The sequence below is a fragment of the Ursus maritimus genome, unplaced genomic scaffold, assembly GCF_017311325.1.
Source record: "Ursus maritimus isolate PB19 unplaced genomic scaffold, ASM1731132v1 scaffold_15, whole genome shotgun sequence".
In the NCBI taxonomy this organism is placed as follows: Eukaryota; Metazoa; Chordata; class Mammalia; order Carnivora; family Ursidae; genus Ursus; species Ursus maritimus.
In genome coordinates, this window is record NW_024423897.1 from 3,471,552 (window position 1) to 3,494,542 (window position 22,991).

At 38.6% G+C, this 22,991-nt stretch overlaps 1 protein-coding gene across 4 annotated transcripts in view; it reads right to left on the bottom strand.

The window, feature by feature from the left end:
• The window catches only part of CREBRF (CREB3 regulatory factor), a 55,180-nt gene that overhangs the window by 21,330 nt on the left and 10,859 nt on the right, over positions 1 to 22,991 (bottom strand). For 2 of the 4 annotated variants that reach the window (XM_040630281.1, XM_040630282.1), the window contains exons 2-6: positions 13,723 to 13,924; positions 11,544 to 11,669; positions 8,760 to 9,846; positions 2,605 to 2,799; positions 931 to 1,120 (exon numbers count right to left, since the gene is read on the bottom strand). In XM_040630281.1, coding sequence (XP_040486215.1) covers positions 931 to 1,120; positions 2,605 to 2,799; positions 8,760 to 9,846; positions 11,544 to 11,669; positions 13,723 to 13,731 — 1,607 coding nt within the window. In that variant the 5' untranslated portion in view covers positions 13,732 to 13,924. Of the gene's footprint in view, positions 1 to 930; positions 1,121 to 2,604; positions 2,800 to 8,759; positions 9,847 to 11,543; positions 11,670 to 13,708; positions 13,925 to 22,991 lie in introns of all 4 variants that reach the window. The other 2 variants (XM_040630283.1, XM_040630284.1) reach the window with 2 other exon arrangements.

Consider the following 22,991-nt stretch of genomic DNA (forward strand, 5'->3'; position numbering starts at 1 on the left):
CCCAATGTCCTTCAATTGGGAATGGATAAAGTGTAGTATATCCCACAAAGGAATACTATTCAGCAATAAAAAGGAACAAACTATTACCCCACTCAACAACATGGATCAACATGAATCTCAAATAAACCATGTTAAACCAAAGAAGCCAGACTCAAAAGGCTACATATATTATGATTCCACCTATATGACATTCTAGAAAAGGCAAAACTGTGGGGACAGGAAACAGATCAGTGGTTGGTGGGTGGAAGAAGGGGTTCCCTTTACAAGGAGGCATGAGGAAATTTTTTAAATGAATGATGGAAAATATTATCTTGATTGTGGTGGTGTTTATATGATTGGATACCTTTATCAAAACCCATAAAAGTGTACTGCAGAGGGGCCTGGGTGGCTCAGTTGGTTAAGCAACAGACTCTTGGTTTTGGCTTAGGTCGTGATTTCAGGGTTGTGAGATCGGGCTCCACATCAAGCTCCAATGCTCAACTCGGAGTCTGCTTGGGATTCTCTCTCTCCCTCTCCCTCTGCCCCACCCCCTGCTTGCATGCGCTCGCTCTCTTTCTCTCTTTCAAAACCCCATAAAAGTTTACATTAAAAGGTATACATTTTACCTCAAGTAAATCATACCCCAATAAAAAACCACAAAACAAAGAAAAAATAAAACTATGATAAATTTTTTTCATTTTTATAATATAATCCACTTGAGTCCATTCACCTCTCCCCTGTAAAAGCATAACACCATCTTTTGGTATTATGAAGCATAAGGCATAAATACCATCTTTTATTTTCAAAGGAAAAATTAAAATACTCTCATTATAATATTTATAAAAGTGTATTTCTGAATAAATGGTGATGGTCATCTCTAAAAGCTCACTGAAAGTCTAAAACCTCACCACCTAGACTTTATTTACACCGGTGAACATGATTATCATTTACCTGGAAGCCAGCTTATTTTTTTCCTTCCTTGACCTTGGCCGGGCTGTTAAGGGAAGCTCACTGACTGGAGTCAGATCACTAATCACCTTATTCAGCTTCCGTAGTTCATTGCCTATCTGGAGTAGTTTTTTAGGATTTGGAGTCAGGTCTTCTACGTCAGTTCTCCGTGACTTCTTTACTGCGTATTTTCCTACAGATGGTTTAAAAGTTTAAGTTAGATCACTTTAATTCACCAAAGATACATTCTACAGCCATATTTTAAAACCACATTTCTCCCTCCCCTCTTTTTTCTTTTTTAGAAGTCTTGGCATGTTTCAGAAGTCTCAGCACGATATGCTCAAAGGGCTAGCCTCCTCTCCTTCCCACTGTGTGCCTGCAAGAAATTGGGGAAATATGGCACAGCTCCAGTCTTTGCCAAATCCTTCTCCACCTTAAAGTTTCTAACCCTGGTATGACAGAATCTTAATTATATGCATGTTGCTAATAAGCATCGCAAACCTCAGGACTGGAGTGGAGGTTCACTGCATCTAAAAATCAGGGCTAGGGTAGAGTATACACCCAGAAAAGAAACAAGAGATTTTACTTAAACCAAGATGTTTTGATGCTATGACTGAAAATTTCACAGACATATGCTTTGGTGCTGGACTCAAAAGGCCAACAAATAAGGACTGCCTTTTTTGAAAGCTCTTCTTTGGTTAGTTTGATAAATAACATTACAGAAGACTCGGGGATCTTGCTGTAACACTGCAGGGAAGTGGGATGGACAGATCCTCTGAACTACAATATACCAAACAACTCTCCTAGTACTCACCATGTGCTACCTAAAGCTATTTATTGGACCTGTCTTTTCATTTCTCGGAGAAAACTGATCTGAAGGCAAAAACTAGGTCTATTCACTAAGAAACAGTAGAGTACAGACTGAGTGCCAGTGGAAAGGGAAAATGAGGCACAAATATACTTCTGATATAATTCCTGTGTCAAAACAAAATTGCTTAGCAACTTACATCTGTAGCATGAGAGATTACTAAAACTGTTCATTTAGTGCCAAACTTACTAGCGCCCTCCCCCTTTTCAGTACAGATTTTGGATCATACAAAATAAAAGAAGAAATTCTACTTAATTACATCTATCTAGGTTCACAATTGTAAACTTCGTCTGCCTAAGATTATAAGCTTCTCCCGACTCCTACCATTCAACTCTTCTCTCTCCATTTCTTTTCTCTACAATTATTCCCTTTCCTCTCCCTCCTCTTTTCTTCCCACCACCATTTGATTCCAATCTCTCTACATTTCAGCCTGGAGACTGGACAAGAATGGAAGAGAAAGATGCTGGACCCATTCCCTTTCTCCTCAACCCTTCTGGTTTATCATAACTGTGGCAGGTCAGGAATCAATCAACAGTCTCCTGGTCATTTCCTGGGTAGCATAAGTAGAATAGGAAGTGACCAGAAATCGTTTCTGCATAGAGCTTCCTCCCTATTTAGGGGATGGCTCTCACCACTGGTAAATGCTATTTGTGAGTATCTCTGCAGTGATAGCAAATATAGCAGCTCTATTGTTCCCCTCTCCACTTTTCAAGGGTGACTGCTGAATATGTAGATACACTGAGTAAACATTATGGTTTATGATCTCTATTTAAAGTGACACGAAATGTCTGACCACAATTCCCTCTTACCATGATGTAAGCCATTTTTCTGATACATGTTACTTGGCAAAGTGTCTCGGTTCCATTCAGATGGCCTTAGCATCCTCTCTTGCTGTGATGGGGTGAGCTGTTCACTGTACTCCCAGAAGTACCTTCTTTTACCTCTCTTCCGAGAGGATACTGAAGTCATCTCCTTCAAGTCTTCCACAGAATCATTTTCATAGCCTTTAAAAAAAAAAAAAAAAGGAAAGCCCCCCCGTCCCCAATTTCTTAAGTTCCATAAATTTCAATAAAGCAATGAGGGCAAATAAAAAGATCTCTTCTATTTGTCGCTTCATATATTTCCTTTGATCTAAAATATCACTGGCATGTCAAAAATAACAGACCAGGTCTACAATATGATTTTTAATATGGAGATCTCTAAATCATAAAATATTCAGAGATTAATAAACATAGATAACTTTACCGTTTATCCTCCTTATAGTTCTCTTTGGTTCATATAAGTTAGTGTATGACATCTTTTTTTGTATCTTCACATAGGCACTCATTGAGAGTAATGAAATATAGCTCCAGGAATGTCAAATGTACCATTAGAAATCATGGTACTAAGACTCTACACTGTGATTTGAATTCCTTCCTCCTAAAATTTATGCATCCAAAACATACCCAGACAGACAGGTGTGTGCATTTCTATGATGGTATCCTACCAGACAGAATTTTGTGAGGCAGTAGTGGTTTTCTGCCTACCTCCCACCCTACCCCTTCTGTAAAAGTACAAAAATGAGAGTTCTCGCGTAGGCTCTCAAATAAAAACGTATATGCCTAGTCTAATATTTTACTAGAAGCAATTCGCATTTACTTCACTTTTTTAAGAACTTATTTTCCTTACTTATGGGGAGTTTCAGAAAATACTTAATTCTGAGCTACTAGAACTGTTGGTCAGACCTCATGCAGGATGACCTACAAATCTAAAATACCCTCAGGGAATGCCCATCTTAGTGTACTCCACATCATTACAGCTAAGGACATGGGGGAGTGGAGATGGGCTCCACACTAAGGTGGTCAGGAACACTTGGGCAGCACTGGCCAAGCAAAATGACCACTTTGGGACACCTGGGTGGCTCAGTCGTTAAGTGTCTGCCTTCGGCTCAGGTCATGATCTCAGGGCTCTGGGATGGAGCCCCACATCAAGTCCCACATCGAGCAGGGAGCCTGCTTCTCCCTCTCCCTCTGCCTGCTGCTCCCCCTGCTTGTGCACTCTCTCTGTCAAATAAATAAATAAAATATTTTAAAAATAATAAAGAAACACAAGGGAAATTTAGGGGGTGATCAAATTCTTCTGTATCTTGATGGTGGCAGTGGTTACCAGCACTACATGCACTTGTCAAAACTCACAGAAGTGTACCCTTAAAGAAGGGTGAATTTCCTACTTAACACTTGTTATACTTCAATAAACATGACCTTTTAAAAGAGAATCAATTTGGAGACCAGAATGATTTCAGGGCAACAAGAGAAGCTTCTGTAGCTTTGCTGGTATTACCAGCATTAAAGTGCACATGTGGTAGTTTAAAACAATATGACAAGGAGTGTGACAGTGAACTTTAGTTTCTTCTTAAGAAATGATGCACACGTTGAGTCACACAATCATTTCTAGAAGTCTGTTTTTTAAAAATTGTGTTAGATGCATAAAGCAATAATGACTTTGGCCTATTTACTTGTGCCAATGTGACACTTCAAATTAAGGATTTCATCTTGTTCCAGTGATCAATCTAGCTTTGGGAAAGATGCAAGGGCCACACAGTGCCACCAGAAATGGTGTTTTCGAAACATCTGGCTCCACCAGGCCAAGAAAAACTTACTGGCTCGAAGTAACTACTGGCTCACAGAGATTAACCTAGTATGGCTCGGAACACCCCAACACAGGCAGATGGACCAACAAAAACACTCCCAACCTCCTACCAATGTCAAGAACTGGTATTCCACAAACAAAACAAAACAACCGAAACCAAAACCGAAACAGACTCACAAATACAAGAAACAAACCAGATACAAGATACAGAGGGGGAAATAGGTACGGGGGATTAAGAGGTATAAATTTCCAGTTATAAAATAATTAAGTTGTGGGATATAAAGTACAACTTAGGGAATAATCAATAATATTGTAATAATTTTATATGGTGACAGATGGTAACCAGACTTAATGTGGGGATCATTTTGTAATGTATATAAATACTCAATTACTATATTACACACTGAAACTAATATATCAACTCTACTTAAAACTAAATACAAATTTAAAAAATAAGTCAAAAAGAAAAAACCCAACCCTTTGTATGGTGGCAGACAGTAACTAAACTTATTATGGGGATCATGGTGTAATGTATAAAAACATGGAATCATTATGATGCACACCTGAAACTAAGAGGACCTTGTATGTCAGCTACACTTCAATAAAAAAATAAAAGAAATAGTGTTCCATATTTAAATCTACCCTAGCCCAAAGCATAAAGGAAACTTTTTCATATACAGCTTCCTCAGGCATCCCACCCCTCTGTCAATTTACTTGATACTCTCCCCTACTTAGCAACTCTCCTCAGGTGGCCTGGATTTCTGGCAAAACACTGTCCTTCTCATTTAATGTACTTACATATTTCACTTACAGGTATTTCATTTGAGACTTCGAAGAGCCCAGTAAAAAAGATGTTATTAACCCCATTTACAAAAGAAACATGCTCATGGAGGCTTTAAGTGATTTGGCAGAGCTGGAACGGACTCAAATCCTATGACTCAAGGAGTCTAGCTTCTCTTAGGCTTCTCACTTTTCCTGTACCCACCTAGTTAAATGGTCTAAATGGATTTTTCTTTACATATATCCCAGTTTATATTGAAAGAATAATGAAGATTTTGATTTCTTCCATCCCACTCAAATTAGTTACCAGCTTTATTTATTTATGTATGTTCAGCCTTTTCCAAAAAAGCATTCAAGGGCCAGCAGTTCTCTGTGACCTAGCATTTTAACACTTTCTAATAACATATACCATAAATTCACCATAACACACAGAGTCATACACACACAACAGGTCTCTTAAAGATGGTTACTTTTTAATACAGAGACCGCCATGAGCATGTAGAATGCAGAAAAATTATATTCCCAGATCACTGGTCTAGCATTTAAGGTTATTAAATATCTCTCAAAGTATGTTCTAAGGAACATTATTATCATAAGATACGCCTTCACCCCCACGTGAGTTCTGCGATCAAATAAGGTTTAAGAAACTCACATCCTGCATCTTTCTCTTGCCAAGTCACACTACACACAAGCAGATTAAAAGATGAAGAAATCGTAACAGTAAAAAAACCCACTCAACTCTAAGCTCCATCAAGACAGGGATCATGTCTGTTTTGTTCATCTCTGGATAGGCAATATCTAATACACACAGTGCCTAAAACAAAAGTAGGCACTCAAAAATTTTTCTCTTTTAACAAATCCATTATTTGTTTAATACATTTCCCATGAAGCCTTTTCCCTTTTCTTTTCATTTGCTGGACCACCATACTGATCTAATTCATTCCTTCCTGACATGATTATCAAATGGAAGTCAAAAAGGCCACATTTATTATGTAAAATTCTAATCACACATCTTTGGTTAGTGCAGACTACTGGTAAAGTCAATCGTGAAAATGTTTAGTAGGGATTACAAAATACACTTTCATTCTGGGGGCCCAATTCTTAGTATTACAACCATGTAATCCCAATGACCCCGAACAGTCATAGCCTGTCCACAGAATAGGCTCTATTAAAACTTGGGAGCAAGGCCAGAGTAGGGACTGAAACTCCATTTTACACCTTTCCTGGAGCTTTGTAGGCTCAGGCACTGTTGTAGCTAACTGCCAAGAAACAGCATCAAGGGAGCTAGTCGTCACAAAAGGGCCTTTGTAAACTGCTGCAAATTAAACCAATCAACCCACTCTAAAACTAGCACTCTGAAGAAACTATAACTATCCCCACTTTTCTGCTTCAAAGAATTTCTTCCTGCTTCTCACCAATAATTCACTTTTGCATTCCTGAAGTCACTTGTTTAGCTCTTTCTTCCAAGAAAACGGGAAATTTTCATTAGCAAATGTGAATAAAGCCCAAATAATACCACGAAATTGTGTTGATTTTGTGGTTAAATCATGTCATTCATTAACATTAGTGAGAACTGTCCAAGTAATACTAACCAAAGAGGCTTTACTTCAAGTCAACTGGAAGTGAGTGAATTAAATGCCATCCAAACATTTAGCATTGTTAAACATAGCCAACAGGAGAGTTTTACCCAGCCAATGCATCTCTGTTTCAAAGCAGTGTTGGTTAACACCAACAAGCTCACAAATCAGGCTTCTTCTATAGGAGACAAGGCAAGGGAATGTGGCATGCATGACAGGACAACACCAACTACAACACTGGCCCTCCCGGGACGCCCCCATGAGAGTCAAACAGTTGACAAAATGGAAATGAGGGTCAACTTACTAAGTGCTCTCTCTTCACAGACCTAGTCATCTCTCAACACATTTATCCAGGTAAAAACACATTAAAAGATAAAGGATGAATTTAAAATGCAGTTGAAAGCCAAAGACAAGCAAAACTACAGCCAGAAGTGGGGTGACACCGGGATTTACTGACTCCCTCTGATTTACATGTTCCTTTAAGCACCTACTGGGGAAAGCATCTCTTTCTCCACACTTTCCATTTCCCTTAGTTATTACCCATCTTCCCTTTGTCTCACCCTTCCCCTAACCTCTTCCCCTGATCCTAAATATGGAACTCAAAGCAATAGGGCTGATCAGTCAGACCTTGAAGACTACTCGTAGATGGCACTCTGGTCTTCCCATGGAGGGAGCTATATAACTTACCACTAGCCGCAAAGACAACTTTCCCTGAAACATCTCAAAGCAGATTTTTAAAAGATTCTTTAAAAAGTAATCTCTAAACCCAACATGAGGCTCGAACTCACAACCTCAAAGATCAAGAATCGCATGCTCTACTGGCTGAGCCAGCCAAGTGCCCCTCAAAGCAAATTTTATTAATTTGCTGAGAGGTAAATTTTCCTAAGTAGAAAAAATAATTGTTCTATCTAGACTATGCAGAGTTCTAAAGTAAACCAAAAAAAGGCATAAGCCCTTTTTCTCCAGATTAAAGTACTTTCCCTTACTTGAAACTCCACCGGAGTCAAACAACTTGGTTGTATCAAATACACAAATCTAAGCATTTGTGTAATAGAAAGATTTCACTAAAGCAAAGTCTTTCAGCAATAATAGTGCTTCACCAGCTACAATATATCTACTATGGCTTAAAAACTTTTCTGAAAATTAAATACCAATCTTTATACTGCCAAAAATTCCAGCAATTGTAACAAAAGGGCTCTCTTTGACAATTTCTAAGGTTTTAAAAATAACTTAGTTTTTTTAATGTACAAGTTACAGCATCAACATTATTTTTGAAGAAAATAACTTTTGCTTAAATTTGATGATCTTCACTTCTTTGTGCATTTTAAACTGTGTGCCACTTGGCAATACCATTTTCATAAATACTGCACAAGCCAACAGTGGCAACAGCCCAAGCATGTAAATGCTGAATGAAGTGAACCAGTTCCCACAGGTTTCATTTTCTTTCTCCCTTTTATTTACATGTGCTATATATAAATAAAGCAGAGTATCCTTCATGCTCATTAAATTACAGAATGAAATGTGAATGAAAGATGGGGCACACACAAAGAAAAAGCTCTTTTTTACATTATTCATTAAGTAGGCCTTGTTGGTTATAAGCATGAGTCATATAAACCATCATCACTTGGTTTACCACTGTGGGCACTCCTAACTTGCCTCAACTATAATAGAGGGACATGTATATAAATAGGAATATTTTTAAATCAATCCATTCTTGGCATCTTTGTACAGCTGCTCAAGAGAGTAACAAATTAGGTCCCTTAACATAAGATAAATTAAGAAGAAGTCCTCAAAGAATCAGCCTATGAATCACTATATGGGCAAAAGTGATTATTTTAGAACTGCTTAAATAGAAAAAAGCAATTACATATCTGAGCCAAGCTATTAAGTCATTTAATCCCCAAACTAAGACAAAGAAAACATTCATATCTCAAGATAGGAGAAAGGTCAGTTTGGTAAGCCTCCAACCATTACCATACCTGGCTCAGAGAAAGTGTCACTAATATCATCATCTTTGTCATCTTCATAATCCTCTTCCTCCTCTTCCTCCTCCTCATTTTCAGACAGTTCGTGCTCGCTACCAAATCCTTCATCATGGTCCTCATCATCAACATCCTCCTCGTCTTCCTCATCTTCTTCAGGACTGCATTTGGTTGGCTGTTCACCCAAGTTGTCAGAGACAAAAAGGGAGTAATTGTGCTCTTCTTTTTTCTGGGATGAATCTGAGACCAATGTGCTGGCAGAAAGGCTGCTACTCTCTCCTGCTGCAATTGACCCAGGACCCTCCTGGGACAGGGGACTGAGTAATAGTTCCTGGGTTTCTTTAAAAGGCAAAGCTGGAGTGGCATGACCCTGAAGAGGCTCCACCCCTTTTTTCTCAGGTCTCTTTGCTACTGCCCCACAGTAGCAGGTATTCTCCTTTGCTGCATCTGCGTGAATCTGGCTCAACAAGGGCCGGCTCTGCTGCGCTGGGTTGATCTTTACCTTTGCCTTTTTTACATAGTCTTTACATTCAACATGAAAGTTCACCTTTTCATTATGATACATGTTGGTCTTCACCATGATCTGTGTGCTTGAAGTGGGTTTACTTGCTTTTTGGACACAGTCTGACAGAGGGACCTCAGCCTGAAGAGTTTTAGAAGAACACACAGGGGCAGCTGCTCTGCTTGAGATCTTTTTACTAGGGAATGAAGAGGGCAAGGGATTTTGTTTGACACTGAAAAGTGAATCAGGGTAATAAAGGGAATCGGAAACAGACTGAGAGTCCTCACTATTAAGCTGCGCCAGAGTTGGAGTTTTACTTATGACCTCTTCATCTTGGTAAGGGCTAGAAAAGTCATCAAGACCCAAGTAATCCACTTCTTTTGTTCCCCAGATGTCACAGCTGGTTAGTTTGGTATACTTTGTTAAGTCTTCACAGTATGTATCCCACTGTTCCCAGTTTGAGGTTAAAGCACCCTCATTATCCAGGACATCTGTGAAAGACTCCAGATTTTCAATGTCTTTGCAGTCCTCCAAAGAAAGGAAGTTGTCTCTAGGATTCTGTTGATAGTTCATCTCTCTATCCTGAGAAAAGTTAAAAAAAAAAAACAAAAACCACACACTATATTTTAGGAAAGAAATATTCACCTCTATCCTCACATCCATGTACCAAATTGATAAATCAGTACTTGACCTCTGGTTTGTTTTATTTTAAGATAAAGGCTATTTACATGTCACTTTACCAGTCCCTATAATATCATTTCCTTGGGCAAGGAAAAAAAGGGGAACATATGCCCCTTGAGAGGCCAAGGTATGGTCTAAATATCAAGCGCTCTTAAACTTTACTATAAACAGTCTTCCTGAAAAAGGTTTACGTTTCCTGATCTTTGACTTAGAAGGATTTGGGGATCTCCTTTAAAACAAGCTTCAGTTACAAAGCAAATAATGAAGACCTTACCTTCATCACAGAAGACTGTCTTCTTAAGTGAGAACTTAAATACAGAGGCAAAGTGCAAACCAAAAAAGAGTTGAAATTCCACCACAGAAGGATAAGATCTTTGGTAAGACCTTGTTAACAACGCTTGGCATGGGGACTACAATACTCCTCATGAGTGTGATACTCCTCATGAATGGAGATAGGATTTTAAAATATGTTAGTGAGACCATGCAGCCATTAAAAAGAATGCAGTTAAAGTCTAATGTACTAGCATGAGAGGCTACTCATCAGATGTCTTACATTAAAAGGATTAAGTTACAGAATACTGTACCTATGAATGTGTAATCCAATTTAAAATACTCATGTATTTATACATGAATAGAAAGGCTCTGTTAGGAGTACTTATCCTTGGGGAAAAGGTTTAGAAGGTGGAGGTCCAGGAAGGAAACGAGGACATTTTCATTTTTCCAGTTTGTTTTGATTTTTCCCTTTGGGGCTTTTCTTGTTTTGTTTTTGCTTACGGGTGTGTGTCTCTGTGTTCTAAGAGTTTAAGGAACTACAGTTTGCAGACTGAAAAATTCACCTGTATTAAGTGTACAATGCAATGATTTTTTAGTAAATTAAGATTTGTATATTTAGTTTTGCAGTTTTTATATACTTCCATGTTGCTTAAGCTGTACGTAATTAAAATTATTTTTTAAATGTTTTTCTTAGGAATCTTAGGTGTCTATTTACCTCAACAATAAGTGATATGTATACTGCTTGGAAGTGCTATTTTTACCTCATATTCTCTGTGTCATACGCTTTGCTCCATATTATCATTCCTAAATATCCCAGTTGAAGAGTCCTTTAGCAGTCAGGCATATCAAAAAAGACAACTTCCCATCCTCATCATCAAAAACTGGACTTCAAGATATTTAGATAAATTCTCCTTACTATTTTCTCTCATGTGTATGTGCATCTTTTTTTATAAAAATAACACAATTATTTTTGTAACCATATACATATTTTATAACTCCAGCGTAATTAACATATAGTGTTATATTAGTTTTAGGTGTACAATATAGTGATCCAACAATTCTACACATTACTCAGTCAGTGCTCATCATGGTAAGTGTACTCTTAATTCCCTTCACCTGTTTCACCCATCCCCTCATCCACCTCCCCTGCTCTTACTATTTTCAATGGGTTCACACAGCCTTCTAAAATTACTAGACTGACAGTCACAAGAATCAAATGACATTCTTTTTTCTTTTCAGGCATTTAAAAGTTTAAAATAAAAAATTATAGCACAATATTTTTACCCCAAATCAATTAAAGCAAAATCCAAGAAAATGTTACTTACCAGTTCATACATGAAATCTGGATCTGAACTGTTTGCTAAGAGATCTGTGCTCATCAGAGTCTGTTCTGAAAAGGTGTGGCTTCGAAAGGCATCCCCAAAAGGCGGATCCATTCCGCTTACACTAGGCTACAACAGAGTGATTTTAACTTTAGAAAGTTCAAGACTACTCCAAGACCAATTTATTACATATAAGTCCCACTCTCATACCTACTAACTTATTATTCTGTATATTTTCTACTCTTTTGCACATTCTGTATATTTTTTACTATATATTCTATATATTTTCTGTGTATTTTCTACTCTTTAGCACATTTGAGAGATTTTCTAGCATTAAATTGTGAACTTAAAATGGGAAAATAAAGAAGATGCATTAAAAATAGAAAAAGAAATAGTGGCAACCGTTAATAACACCTAACTTCTAAAAACTAAAGCTTATTTAGCCACTAGAATCAGCATTCACTACCTAATGAGTATTTTTATTTGGCTATATAACATTTTTTCAAATCCATCTCTAACAACACTCCATCTCCCCAACATGGAGAATTCCCTATTTCCTGGGGTCTACAGAGATAACAAGTCGGTCTCATTCTGTACTCCTAAGTGAGTCCAGTGTCTTTTTCCCCAAACAATCTGGAAGACAATTTGGGCACCCTTGTGCAACCTCCAGGAACGTGGTAATGAAGACAGATCAGCCAAATACCCAAAAATCTTACTGAAGAGACCAGAAACTTGGGTATGAGCTCAGCAGCCTTAATCCTGATCCCAGAAAAGGGTACAATTCATTCTGTAATACATAAGGGAAAAAAGACTTGGCAGCCAGAGTTGATGCTCCTTCTTTTCTCTCCATTCCACTTTTCCATTTCAACATCTATATAAATCCCTCCAGAGGGAAGTCAGGGCCCACACTCCTAAAGCAGCCCAAACAAGTGAAAGGCCTCACCCTGAAATCTAACTTGGATGAAGGAAGGAGATGTGAAAGGATAAAAATTCCTTCTTTGCTCTTTTGTTCTTATTCTTCAAGTTTCTGCTGAAACTTTAAAAAATTCTATTAGCCTACTTGCTTACATTTCTCTATTCATATACCTTCTACCTACCACAAACTGACCTTCTTACACACTTTCCTATCATGTTTTTCTTCACTGGTACTTCCCAACCCATTCTTTTCTTTCTCTGATTTTCCCCAATCCTACCAGGCTGCAAGCTCAAAATAAGTGTGTTATAGCTCTAACTTCAAGTATTCCGCAAGTAGCAAATTAAACTCTGAATGGGAAAGAACTCCAAATCAGTATGTGTAGTCCACTTGGCCCAGAGATTGGGGTGGAGCTAGGCCACTGGTGTTCTTAATATCAGCTAGTAAATCACCTTTGTTTGCCTCTGCTGCCTGCCTCTGAGCCACTGGACAATCCCAGCAAGTTGCTTATTTTCTGTGCTCAAGGCATAATTCTGCCTGGCCCTACAGGAAGCCACCCAAGAATCCCTGCCCTCTCCTTATTTCTAGGTTGCTCCTCAGCACTGAACCCAAAGAGGGAAAGGGGTAAGAGCTAACCACTGGAGGAGAACAGGAAGAAGTCTGGATGTGCAGTGGGGACAAACAGGGCTTCTTTTATTATTTCAGAGACTGCCTCAAACCAGGACTGATCAATTCAAAGCAGTTACCATAATATAAATAGATCTAATTATTCTCAGTAATCTTTTGTGGAAAAAAAAATATATATATATGGGAGTATATGTGTGTGTATGAGAGAGAAAGGTTGAACTCTCTCACCATTTCCTCTTAACTACTTTTAAATTCAAAAGGCATAAATGGAAAGAAGTAACTGGGAAACAGGAAGTGGGCAAGGAGATGGAAGAAGGCTTTCTGTGGCAGATTAATTTTCAGGGGTGGTGGGTGAGCTAGCAGATCTGTCCTAAAGCTAGCAGATCTGTCCCCCTTCTAACCAACTTTTTATTCGCCATGTTTCCCGCGTCAAGCTCATTAAATTTCAAAGCTGTAGTAAAGGAGGAAATAGAAGCAATGGAAGGAAAGACATGTATTCAAAACTAGCAGAGATAGAAATAAAATGTCTTAAAAAGGGAGTCTGTCAAGTTGTGTTAAGATTCAGAGAACTTACAGAACCAATGGTACTGACTTTCTGCAGTGGGAAAATACAAAATTTTGCACCTACTCTGTATGATTTACCTGAGGCATTTCCAAGCCCAGATCCTGTGAGTCCGATCCCAAACTTTTTTTTTTCCTCGTTTGTAAATTCTTTTCCAGCTTTACTTTTAATTTCAAGATCAAAGACGATTTTCACAATAAATGGCAGGTTTTCCCAGAATGCCTTCAATTCAAATGCTTGGATCACTGCTTTTTATTTATTTTTTAATATTTCTGTGTGAATCTGTCAAACACAACACAAAGTAACTTCACTGGGCACCATTAAAAACAAGTTGACCTTTCAAAAATGACATTAACAAAGAACACTCTCAAGGAGTAAATCATATGGTTGCAATCTCAAGAATTTGGTCATTTCTTAGTACCAACTATTCTGAAATTCACTATTCCTCTCTTCATTTGTTTCTAAAAAAGGACAGGTCAATAACCAATTGGCAACACTGGGGAAAAAAAAAAAAAACAGCACCACCACTCTGACAAAATTAACTGAGGCCTATCTTTTCCTGTGATCTGAAAGATGTATTGTATCTAATGTTAAAGTAAACCTCCCATTCACTTTATGTTTTGTATGAGAAGATATGTCTCAACATTTAATTCCATCTATTGTATAATCATTACTGCAAATTTAATTTACATTTTATATATCCTAAATCTATAAGAAGAGTAATGAATACATAAAAGTCAACAATGGAGGGCGCCTGGGTGGCTCAGTTGGTTAGGCATCTGCCTTCGGCTCAGGTCATGATCCGAGTCCTGAGACTGAGTCCCCATCAGGTTCCTTGCTCAGTGGAGAGCTTGCTTCTCCCTCAGCCTGCCGCTCCCCATGCTTGTGTGCTCGCTTGCACTCTCTCTCTGACAAATAAATAAAATCTTTAAAAAAAAAAAAAGTTGTTAAAAAGAAAAAAGAATTATTCCAATAAGTTTTTAACATGTTTATGCTGGGGGGAAATAGGAAAATACCTCTGCAGAGGGGTTTCAAGGGTTAAATAATGATTGTAAATCACCTGGCACAGAGTCTTGACTGTGGTAGAGCCTTAAATTTAAATGTTAATTCCCTTTTCCCTCCTCTGTGAAGACCTTAATTAAGAGGGACTAAACAGCTATACCCACTTCATCATGTTTTCCTACATCAGTGGTCCTCAAAGTGTGATCCCAAGACCAGCAGCAGCAGCATCAACTTGGATTGTGTTACAATTGCAAAATTTTGGGCTCCAGCCCAGACCAACTAACGCAGAAACTCTGGAAGTGTTTCTCTCAGTTATGTGTTTTAACAAGCCCTCTAGGCGATTCTGACTCTCCCTAAAATTTGAGAACCACTGTCCTACACTCAACACCTTGCTCTCATTCAGTCTAGTTGCAACAGCCTTTCTTAGATTGATGTGAAGAGCCAATTTCAGCCGAGCTGCTCCATACTTAGCATATCTGGACTAGTGGGTTAGAGTGGTACATCAATTTCAAAAGCCTCTGCAGAACAAGAGACTGTCAACAAGAAATTCAATAATTGTTCCACTTAATTAGATTAGTAAATTGACAACCGTTTGTATTTCCTGGATCTTTGCTGGGCTCTCCCCTCTGGTGGGCTGTCATTCCTACCTTGCTGTTCTAGCCTAGGAAATAGCATCAAGTGCCCAGCCTGGGCCTACAAACAGAATTAACTATGCATCTCAATCCCATGCTACAGTTTAGGCTCCTGACGAAGGCCAGTTCTGGTCCAGTTCCTCCTTATGGGCCTCATGCCTTGATCCTACTGCTGATAAATAATCTCAGTCCCAATTCTTCCCTTGATTCCTATGAGAAACAAGGTCAGTTGCCTTTCTTCTTTCCTTCTATCCTTCCTTCCCTCTCTCTCTCTCTCTCTCTCTGTGGGGAGGGGCAAAGGGAGAAGGAGAGAGAGAATCTTAGCAATGTGGGGCTCGATCTCACAACCCTGAGATCATGACCTGAGCTGAAATCCAGAGTCAGATGCTTAACTGACTGAGCCATCTAGGCGCCCCCGGTCAGCTGCCTTTCCTACATCTATTACTTCAGCTCCAAAAAGGTGTATGATTCAAGTGATGCATTCAATGAAGTGGGTCAGTATAGTCCTGGTCTATAATCTGGATCTGGGAGAAAAGTTTGATACTCTCTAAAATCTGAAGTTTACCCTTACTAAGCAAAGGGCTGAAGACTCGAGAAAAGATTAAGTTCTATTCAACAAATACTCATTGTCATCAACTAAAGACACCATCTACCAACAGCTTGGTTTATCGGGGAACACTCTGCAGCTCTCACTTGCCAACTATGTAACACTGGGTAGGTCAATCTTTCTAAGCCTCATTTTCCTCATTTCTAGAAAGAAAACAATACTACTAATAATACGAGTCTCCTAGCCACCGAATTTTCAAAGCCATAAAACCATAAAATACAAATGCAAATAGAAGTAACCCCACTTTTTGAAGTTCATGTTACACCATGTCGCTTTTACAAAGACCTACACTGGCACCTCCTTTTGCTAACTGAAGGAAATCTGAAGAGGATTTTTGCTTTTATGAAAATAGGTGAAAATAGTGTTAAGCGTTTGTTGTGCTTTGGGCCCTTACAGAGGCAGAGCACATCCCAAGCAGAGCGGCAAGTGCCCCGCCCAGCTCCTTCCCCAGGAACCACGCAGCATCTCAGCACCAAGCTGCCACTGTTCTGAACTGTGTCTGTGAACATCTGTGCTTTATCTCAATTTATTTTGTGCATGCATTAGCAAGATGTATCCTAAGGTATCAGAAAATCCTATGAGAGGTTATTTTCTGGGTCTGGGAATGCTCAAAATTTTCCTACATAATTAATGGTGAGTGTTTCTCCACTTTATGCCATTTCAGCTTACAAAAGGTTGCATGTAGGAGCACTCTACTTTTACGTAGCAGGAGAAATCTTTTTTTATTAAAAAACTTATAAACACTTGATATCAAAAACTAGGTTGTCAATGCAGTTAGCAAAAGGAGCATCTGTTTAGAGCACCTGACAGGAGACCTGGAATCCAGTTTTGATCCCATAATTAAACTAAGCAGTCTTATCAATTTGAGCAAGTTATTTAAATTTATGCCTTAGCACCAGACTAAGGAATCACAATTATTCTCCTTTAACTATAACAGGGATGTTATGAGAACTGAATGAAATATTAAATTAGGATGTACTAATAAAATAAATTTGAAAGGTGATTATTATCAATAGGTATATTTTGCCAATGCTTTCTTTTGTTCCACAGCTAGTCCATCTCAGAAACTCAACATCTGTGACAACTATCGGCAGCAAGGCTGAATGTTTTACATACACCAATTGCCAAAGAGAGGATATCCACCATGTTAAGAGTTGAGCACATCCTCCTGGGATAAAGGTCCTTAGCTGCTTCTCCCAGTCTCTCAGGTAGCAGCAAACAGGATGGGGGAAGGGCCAATTCTACCCCTCCAAGCAACAGAAGGTCTTTTCATTCTCTAAAACTAATGACCCAAGGTCACAACCAATTATCTTTACACCCAAGGTTTTGCACCCATTTTCCAAAATGCTTGGTACCATTCCAAACATTTATTGTGAAATAACCATGAACAACAAAATTCCCCACCCAAAAGTAGAAAGAAAAGAAAAAAGAATAAAGCAATTACCATTGCACAGAATCTTTCATAATGAAACACTGCTCCCAAATAATCTCCTATACCAGGGAGCTGTATACAAAAGGTACATTGATGTTTAGATGGCCAAATAACAAGAGGAAGGTGTAACAACTTGCTCTTCAGGATGCCTTCACACTTTTTTGTGCTCAAGAATATCCATATTTTACTCAAAGCTTTGATAGTAAAGCTATGTACATTAAAAGCAATGGTCTAATTTCTCAATGTGTAACCTAAGAAATATTTTTTCCAAGAAATGGTTATTCAACAAAAGGGTTATAAGGTTTGGAAAACACCACGTTAAATAAAACTGATATACTGACTCTACGTAGGGCTTCTTGCAAACTTTAAGGTGCTAGGTGCTAATGTGCATCATAAATCACCAATAGGTGACTAGAGCAGATACGATTTCCCAAACTTACTTGATCCTAAAATCCTCTACTCTGCCCTCAAGCAGACCTCAAGACTAGTGTTATTAGAAACAACAACAAAAAAACCCCACAATACCCTAAAGGAAAGGCTAAATCAATTTCCCTAGTTATGAATTCCTTTTTTTCCCCAAAGATTTTTATTTACTTGAGAGAGTGCACAGAAGGAGAGGGAGAAGCGGACTCCCCGCTAAGCAGAGACCAACACGTGGCCCTATCCCAGGACCCCAGGATCATGACCAGAGCCAAAGGCAGATGCTGAACCAACTGAGCCACCCAGGCACCCTATGAATTCCTTTTTTTCACAGCTCTGGACCACCAGTTCTCAATACAGTTTTGTGGGTTTCTCAAGGGAGAGAAGACTACTGTCCACCAGAAATATTTGCTACAGATTTTCTGTACCTGGGCTCATTCAAAACTATTCAACAACAGCTCCTAGGCACTGGAAAAATACTCTGTTAACAGAAAACTAGCTCTCTGAAGCAATATGATGGGGTTCAGGGCAAGCTGCCCCAAAATATGCCACCATTGCATATTATTTTTAATCGAAGTTACTCAAGAAAGAGGTAGTGCAAGAAAGACACTGTGACCTTCCTCTGTCCCCCTGAAAGCAAGAAATAAATTTCCCCATGTGAGAGGCACCCTCCCTGCACCTGGGAGATAGAAAGCATCCTTACTGCCAGAGATAGGCAATTCAGGGCCAAGAAGGCTATATAAATAAACCTTGCTATTTCTTCATTAATTTGCTATCCCAAACCCAAACATCTTTGTCTTGTCAACTCTTAACTGATTTATTGTTTCTTGGTCTAAAAGGTATAAAAGCTGCCTGCTTTGGTCACTTCTTTGAATCTCATATTTTGATGAGTTCCCATAAATATGAAATTAAAATTTTTCTCCTGTCAATCTGTCTGGTGTCAATTTAATTATATCAGACCAGCCAAAGAACCTAGAAGGGAAGAGAGGAAAAGTTTTCCTCCCCTACAAATGATATGGAGCCAATGACTGATCTATGAGCAGTAATGGTATCACTTGAAGATGGCCACAGCTCAATATCTTTTCATAGCTTTTTTTACCAGGTCCTTCCCTGGGTTTTTTGTTTTGTTTTGGTTTTGGTTTTGGTTCTCCACTTGAAAATATGTTGAGGCTTACTGTGTACACTAGGAAAGGCAAAAGGTGAAGATGATAGGTAAAGCCAAAGGACTTTTACAAAAGCTCATCTCTGGGACTGCTTAAACCACTAAACTCTGAAAGCCAAACCTAAGAGCTGACTAGAGTGCCCCAGGCAGCTTACACACATCTAAGAGCCCCTAAAGTGTGCTGCTTCTGAATCTGCTGAGAGTTTCAGCTCATTTTTGAGAATCCACATATTTTTCAAAGGTTGAAAAATATAAACCAATTTATAAATGCAAATGTCATGAAAAAGCAGATACTATATATATGATGGCCAAAATTGCTACAGCTCCCCTTTTATATGGCACTGGCTTAGGGCACTGTTGCCTTTTAGTTAACTCAAGGGAACTGGCTCCTCACAACAGTAAGTAGCACTTTTGAGTCATCCAACACTCATCAGAGTAGATGCTAAAAAATTTTTGACACACCCATTAGGATGGTTATTATCCAAAAAATGGAAAATAACAAGTCGAGGATATTGAGGAGGACATGAAAAAACTGGAACCCTTGTGCAATGCTGGTAAGAATGTAAAGTGGTGCGGCTGGGAATCTTTAGCAGTTCCACACAAAGTTAAACATGGAACTACCATATCATTCAGCAATTCCCCATCTGGATTATATACCCAAAAGAACTGAAAGCAGGTAATCAGATACATGCACACCCATATTCACAGCTAAGTTATTCACAGTAGTCAAAAGGTGACAACAACCCTAGCGGCCATCAACAAATGAATGGATAAACAAAATATAATAATTCATACAATGGAACATTATTCAGCCATAAAAAGGAATGAAATTCTGATCATGGATGAATCTTAAAAACATTACGCTGAGTGAAATAAACCAGACACAAAAGGACAAATATTACATGATCCTACTTATATGAGGTACCAGAATAGGCAAACTCATGGAACAGAAAGTAGAACAGAGGTTATCAGACACTGGGAGAGTAACTGTTTAATGGGCAGAGTTTCTAAGATGAGGAAAATGTTCTAGAAACAGATAAACAAGATTGTCAATATACTTAATGCCATTGAACTGTACACTTAAAAATGGTTTAAATGGAAAAATTTACAACAAAAAGTATCTAAAAATTTTTTTGAGGTAAGAAATGCCAACACATTTATACCTTTATATAATTCATATACTATAGTTTATTTTGATCTTTCCTAATCTTTGCTGGTTCGTGCTCATCATTTCTTTCATGTGTGCAGAGTTCCTGGGTTCTCTCTCTGCTGTCTTTAAACTGTACCAGATCCACAAGTTCTAAGATGTGGTAACAGTCCTGACCCTCTAACTTAAATAAGTCATTTCTCCTGAGGCTTGATCCCCAAGTAAAGATGAAAGAAAGGGAAGAAAGGGAAGGGAAGGGAGGAAGGACCACTTGGTAATTTAAGTTTATACATCATATATATACCCCACGAGATTCCTGTTTGGCAAGAAAGACAGTTTATCAGTTTGCCCAAGCTTCTTAGCAGACCAGGACCCATGAGCCACATTCCATCCATCCTGCCATATTTCACATGTCCAACTCAACAATTCCTTTCCTTCTGAAAATTGCACAGCAAAATAGTGAACAAAACAGTTTTGTTGAACAAAATAGTTCTTCAGATGTTTACTGAATCAAGCCACTACCTGTTTCATGGCACAGCAGAAATCAGAGATCCGAAAATCCCCAAACCACTGAGGAAGCATATGTTGCTCATGCGAGAAACACACTGGGTGAATGGTAAGCACCACATTCTCCCTTTAATATGCAATATAAATCCTCTGAACACAACTTCAGGTGAATCCCTATTCTCTATCCTTCAACAGCAGTTCTCTGGACTACAAAATATAGAAAACAGGTAAGTACACTTCAAACTAGATGATTATAGTTTATGTCTGGAATTAGTAGTGGAAGACCCCCATTATTTATTTTCCAAACCCTGCTACTGCTGGCCTTGAAGAAAAGAAGAGGCTAAAGAGAGAGAAGACACATCTTTTCCCTCAGACTGGGTGAGAAAAGATCATTTTCCTAGCCAAGCAGTACTCATCATGACCCTATAAGCAGATATGATCCTTTTACCATACCACTTTGTGGACTCTTTATCCCTGGGTCAATCCAATGGTCCCCCTTTTATCCTCACACTCAGAGAGTTTTAAAAATATGGGAGTTGAGTTGGGTTTGCCATAAACATTTAAACAAAATAATTACATTTTACTAAAAATCCTGAGGAGCTAAGAAAAGATACCAAATCTCAAAAATATCTCTCCTTAGAATGCAATCTTGGAGGAAGACACAAGACCTCTGAGAATTTTATTCCATTCCTTTCCAAAGACTTCTCGCGAACTTTAATCTTTCGCCTACAGAAAAACACATGGGAGCTTGGTTAAAACCCTTTGGGAACCAAAAAGAAAGACCACTAAAGTAGGTGTCTGGATCAATGTGAGCTGAACAGGAAGAGCTACTTTTTATTTCTGAACACTATCAATTACAAGATACTAGGGGCTTTCTGCAGCATTGATACCTGTCAATTAAGTTGTTCAGAGCGCAAGATAAGAGCATGGGACAGTTTTAGACAGAACCAAAGAACGCATTTCTAACCCTAGCCACACTTGGTTACCACTGGCAACAAAATATTCATGGTTTATATTTGTATCACTGTTTATAGACCACAAGCACATTGCTATGTCCTGTCATAAAACAACTTGGTGAAGTAGTTAGGGTACATATTAGTATCACTGCCATCCCCTACCCTCTGTCCGACCATTTTTACATTAATAAAAAAAAGTTCAACAGGGATAAGAGATTTATCTGAGGTCATTCAGGAAATGCCTCTGTGAAAACCCACCATTATAGAGACCATCTCTAATTGCAGTGCCTCTTCTCCAGAGGACTCCCAAATCTACATCTTCAGTCTAAACGCATAATGCATGAGCCTTACCATCTGAGAACTAGGTATTTCCATGTTTGTTCACATCCCATGACCTGACACAACATTCCACCTCCCTCTTCAAATATTTCCATTCTGTCAGTAGTACCATCATTCTCAGACATCCAGGCACGGAACACTGATCTCAACACTGACACTTTCCTTTCTCCTCCCCAATTCTTTGTTAAATCATGCCAGTTCTCTTTAACAAAGATATACTGACAACTTACCTTGTACCCAGCACACATGTATCTGTTCGTCTTTGCCCCTCCCACCTTCTCAACACTTGGGCCTCATTATTATGTATTTACCATTCCAGTACTTGCCCTACAGATCTTCCTGTAACCAGCTCCTCTCTCTCAAGTTCTTGTGTTCCATTGTATTTTCTCCCTAAACCACCACTTGGTATTAGCACTGTGCTCATAAGTTTTCAGCAACTCCCAAAGCTTTCTTGGATAATGTTCAAAATACTCAGACACAATGAAACTATCTTTCCAATCTCATCTTCCACTACTGTTCTATAACACTAGTATTAGCTTGATCTTACAATTTCACCAAATCCTTGAGGTACTTAAAATCACACTTCACTCCACTCAGAATTTCCAACAGTGAGGCTCTGGCCTTTCATGCCTTTGCCCACAATGGTTTTTCTTTTCCTCCTCCTTAATCCATTGTCTCCACTATCAGACTGTAAAGTCTTTTGAGAACAACCATTATATCTCATCTCTATCTCGCTATAGTGCCAAAAGCAATGCCTTGCCCAGCATAGCCATCCACACAAAAGCCTACTGACAATGAAGGGGAAATCCCCTAAGACCACAGGTCCTTCTGAATAAGGAGTCAGAGGTCCAACTTTCCTCATATACAAAGAGGACACTGCAAAGAAGTCAGTCATTTAGTGTACAGCTGACCCTTGGATAACAGGTTTGAACAGTGTGGGTCCACTTGTATGTGGATTTTTTTCAGTAAGTACAGTATTAGCATTGTACATGTATGTTCTTTTCCTTATGATTTTCTTAACATTTTCTCCAGCTTACTTTATTCTCAGAATACAGTATATAATATATGTAACATACAAAATACGTGTTAATCAACTATTTATGTTCTCCGTAAGGCTTCTGGTCAATAGCAGGCTATTAGCAGTT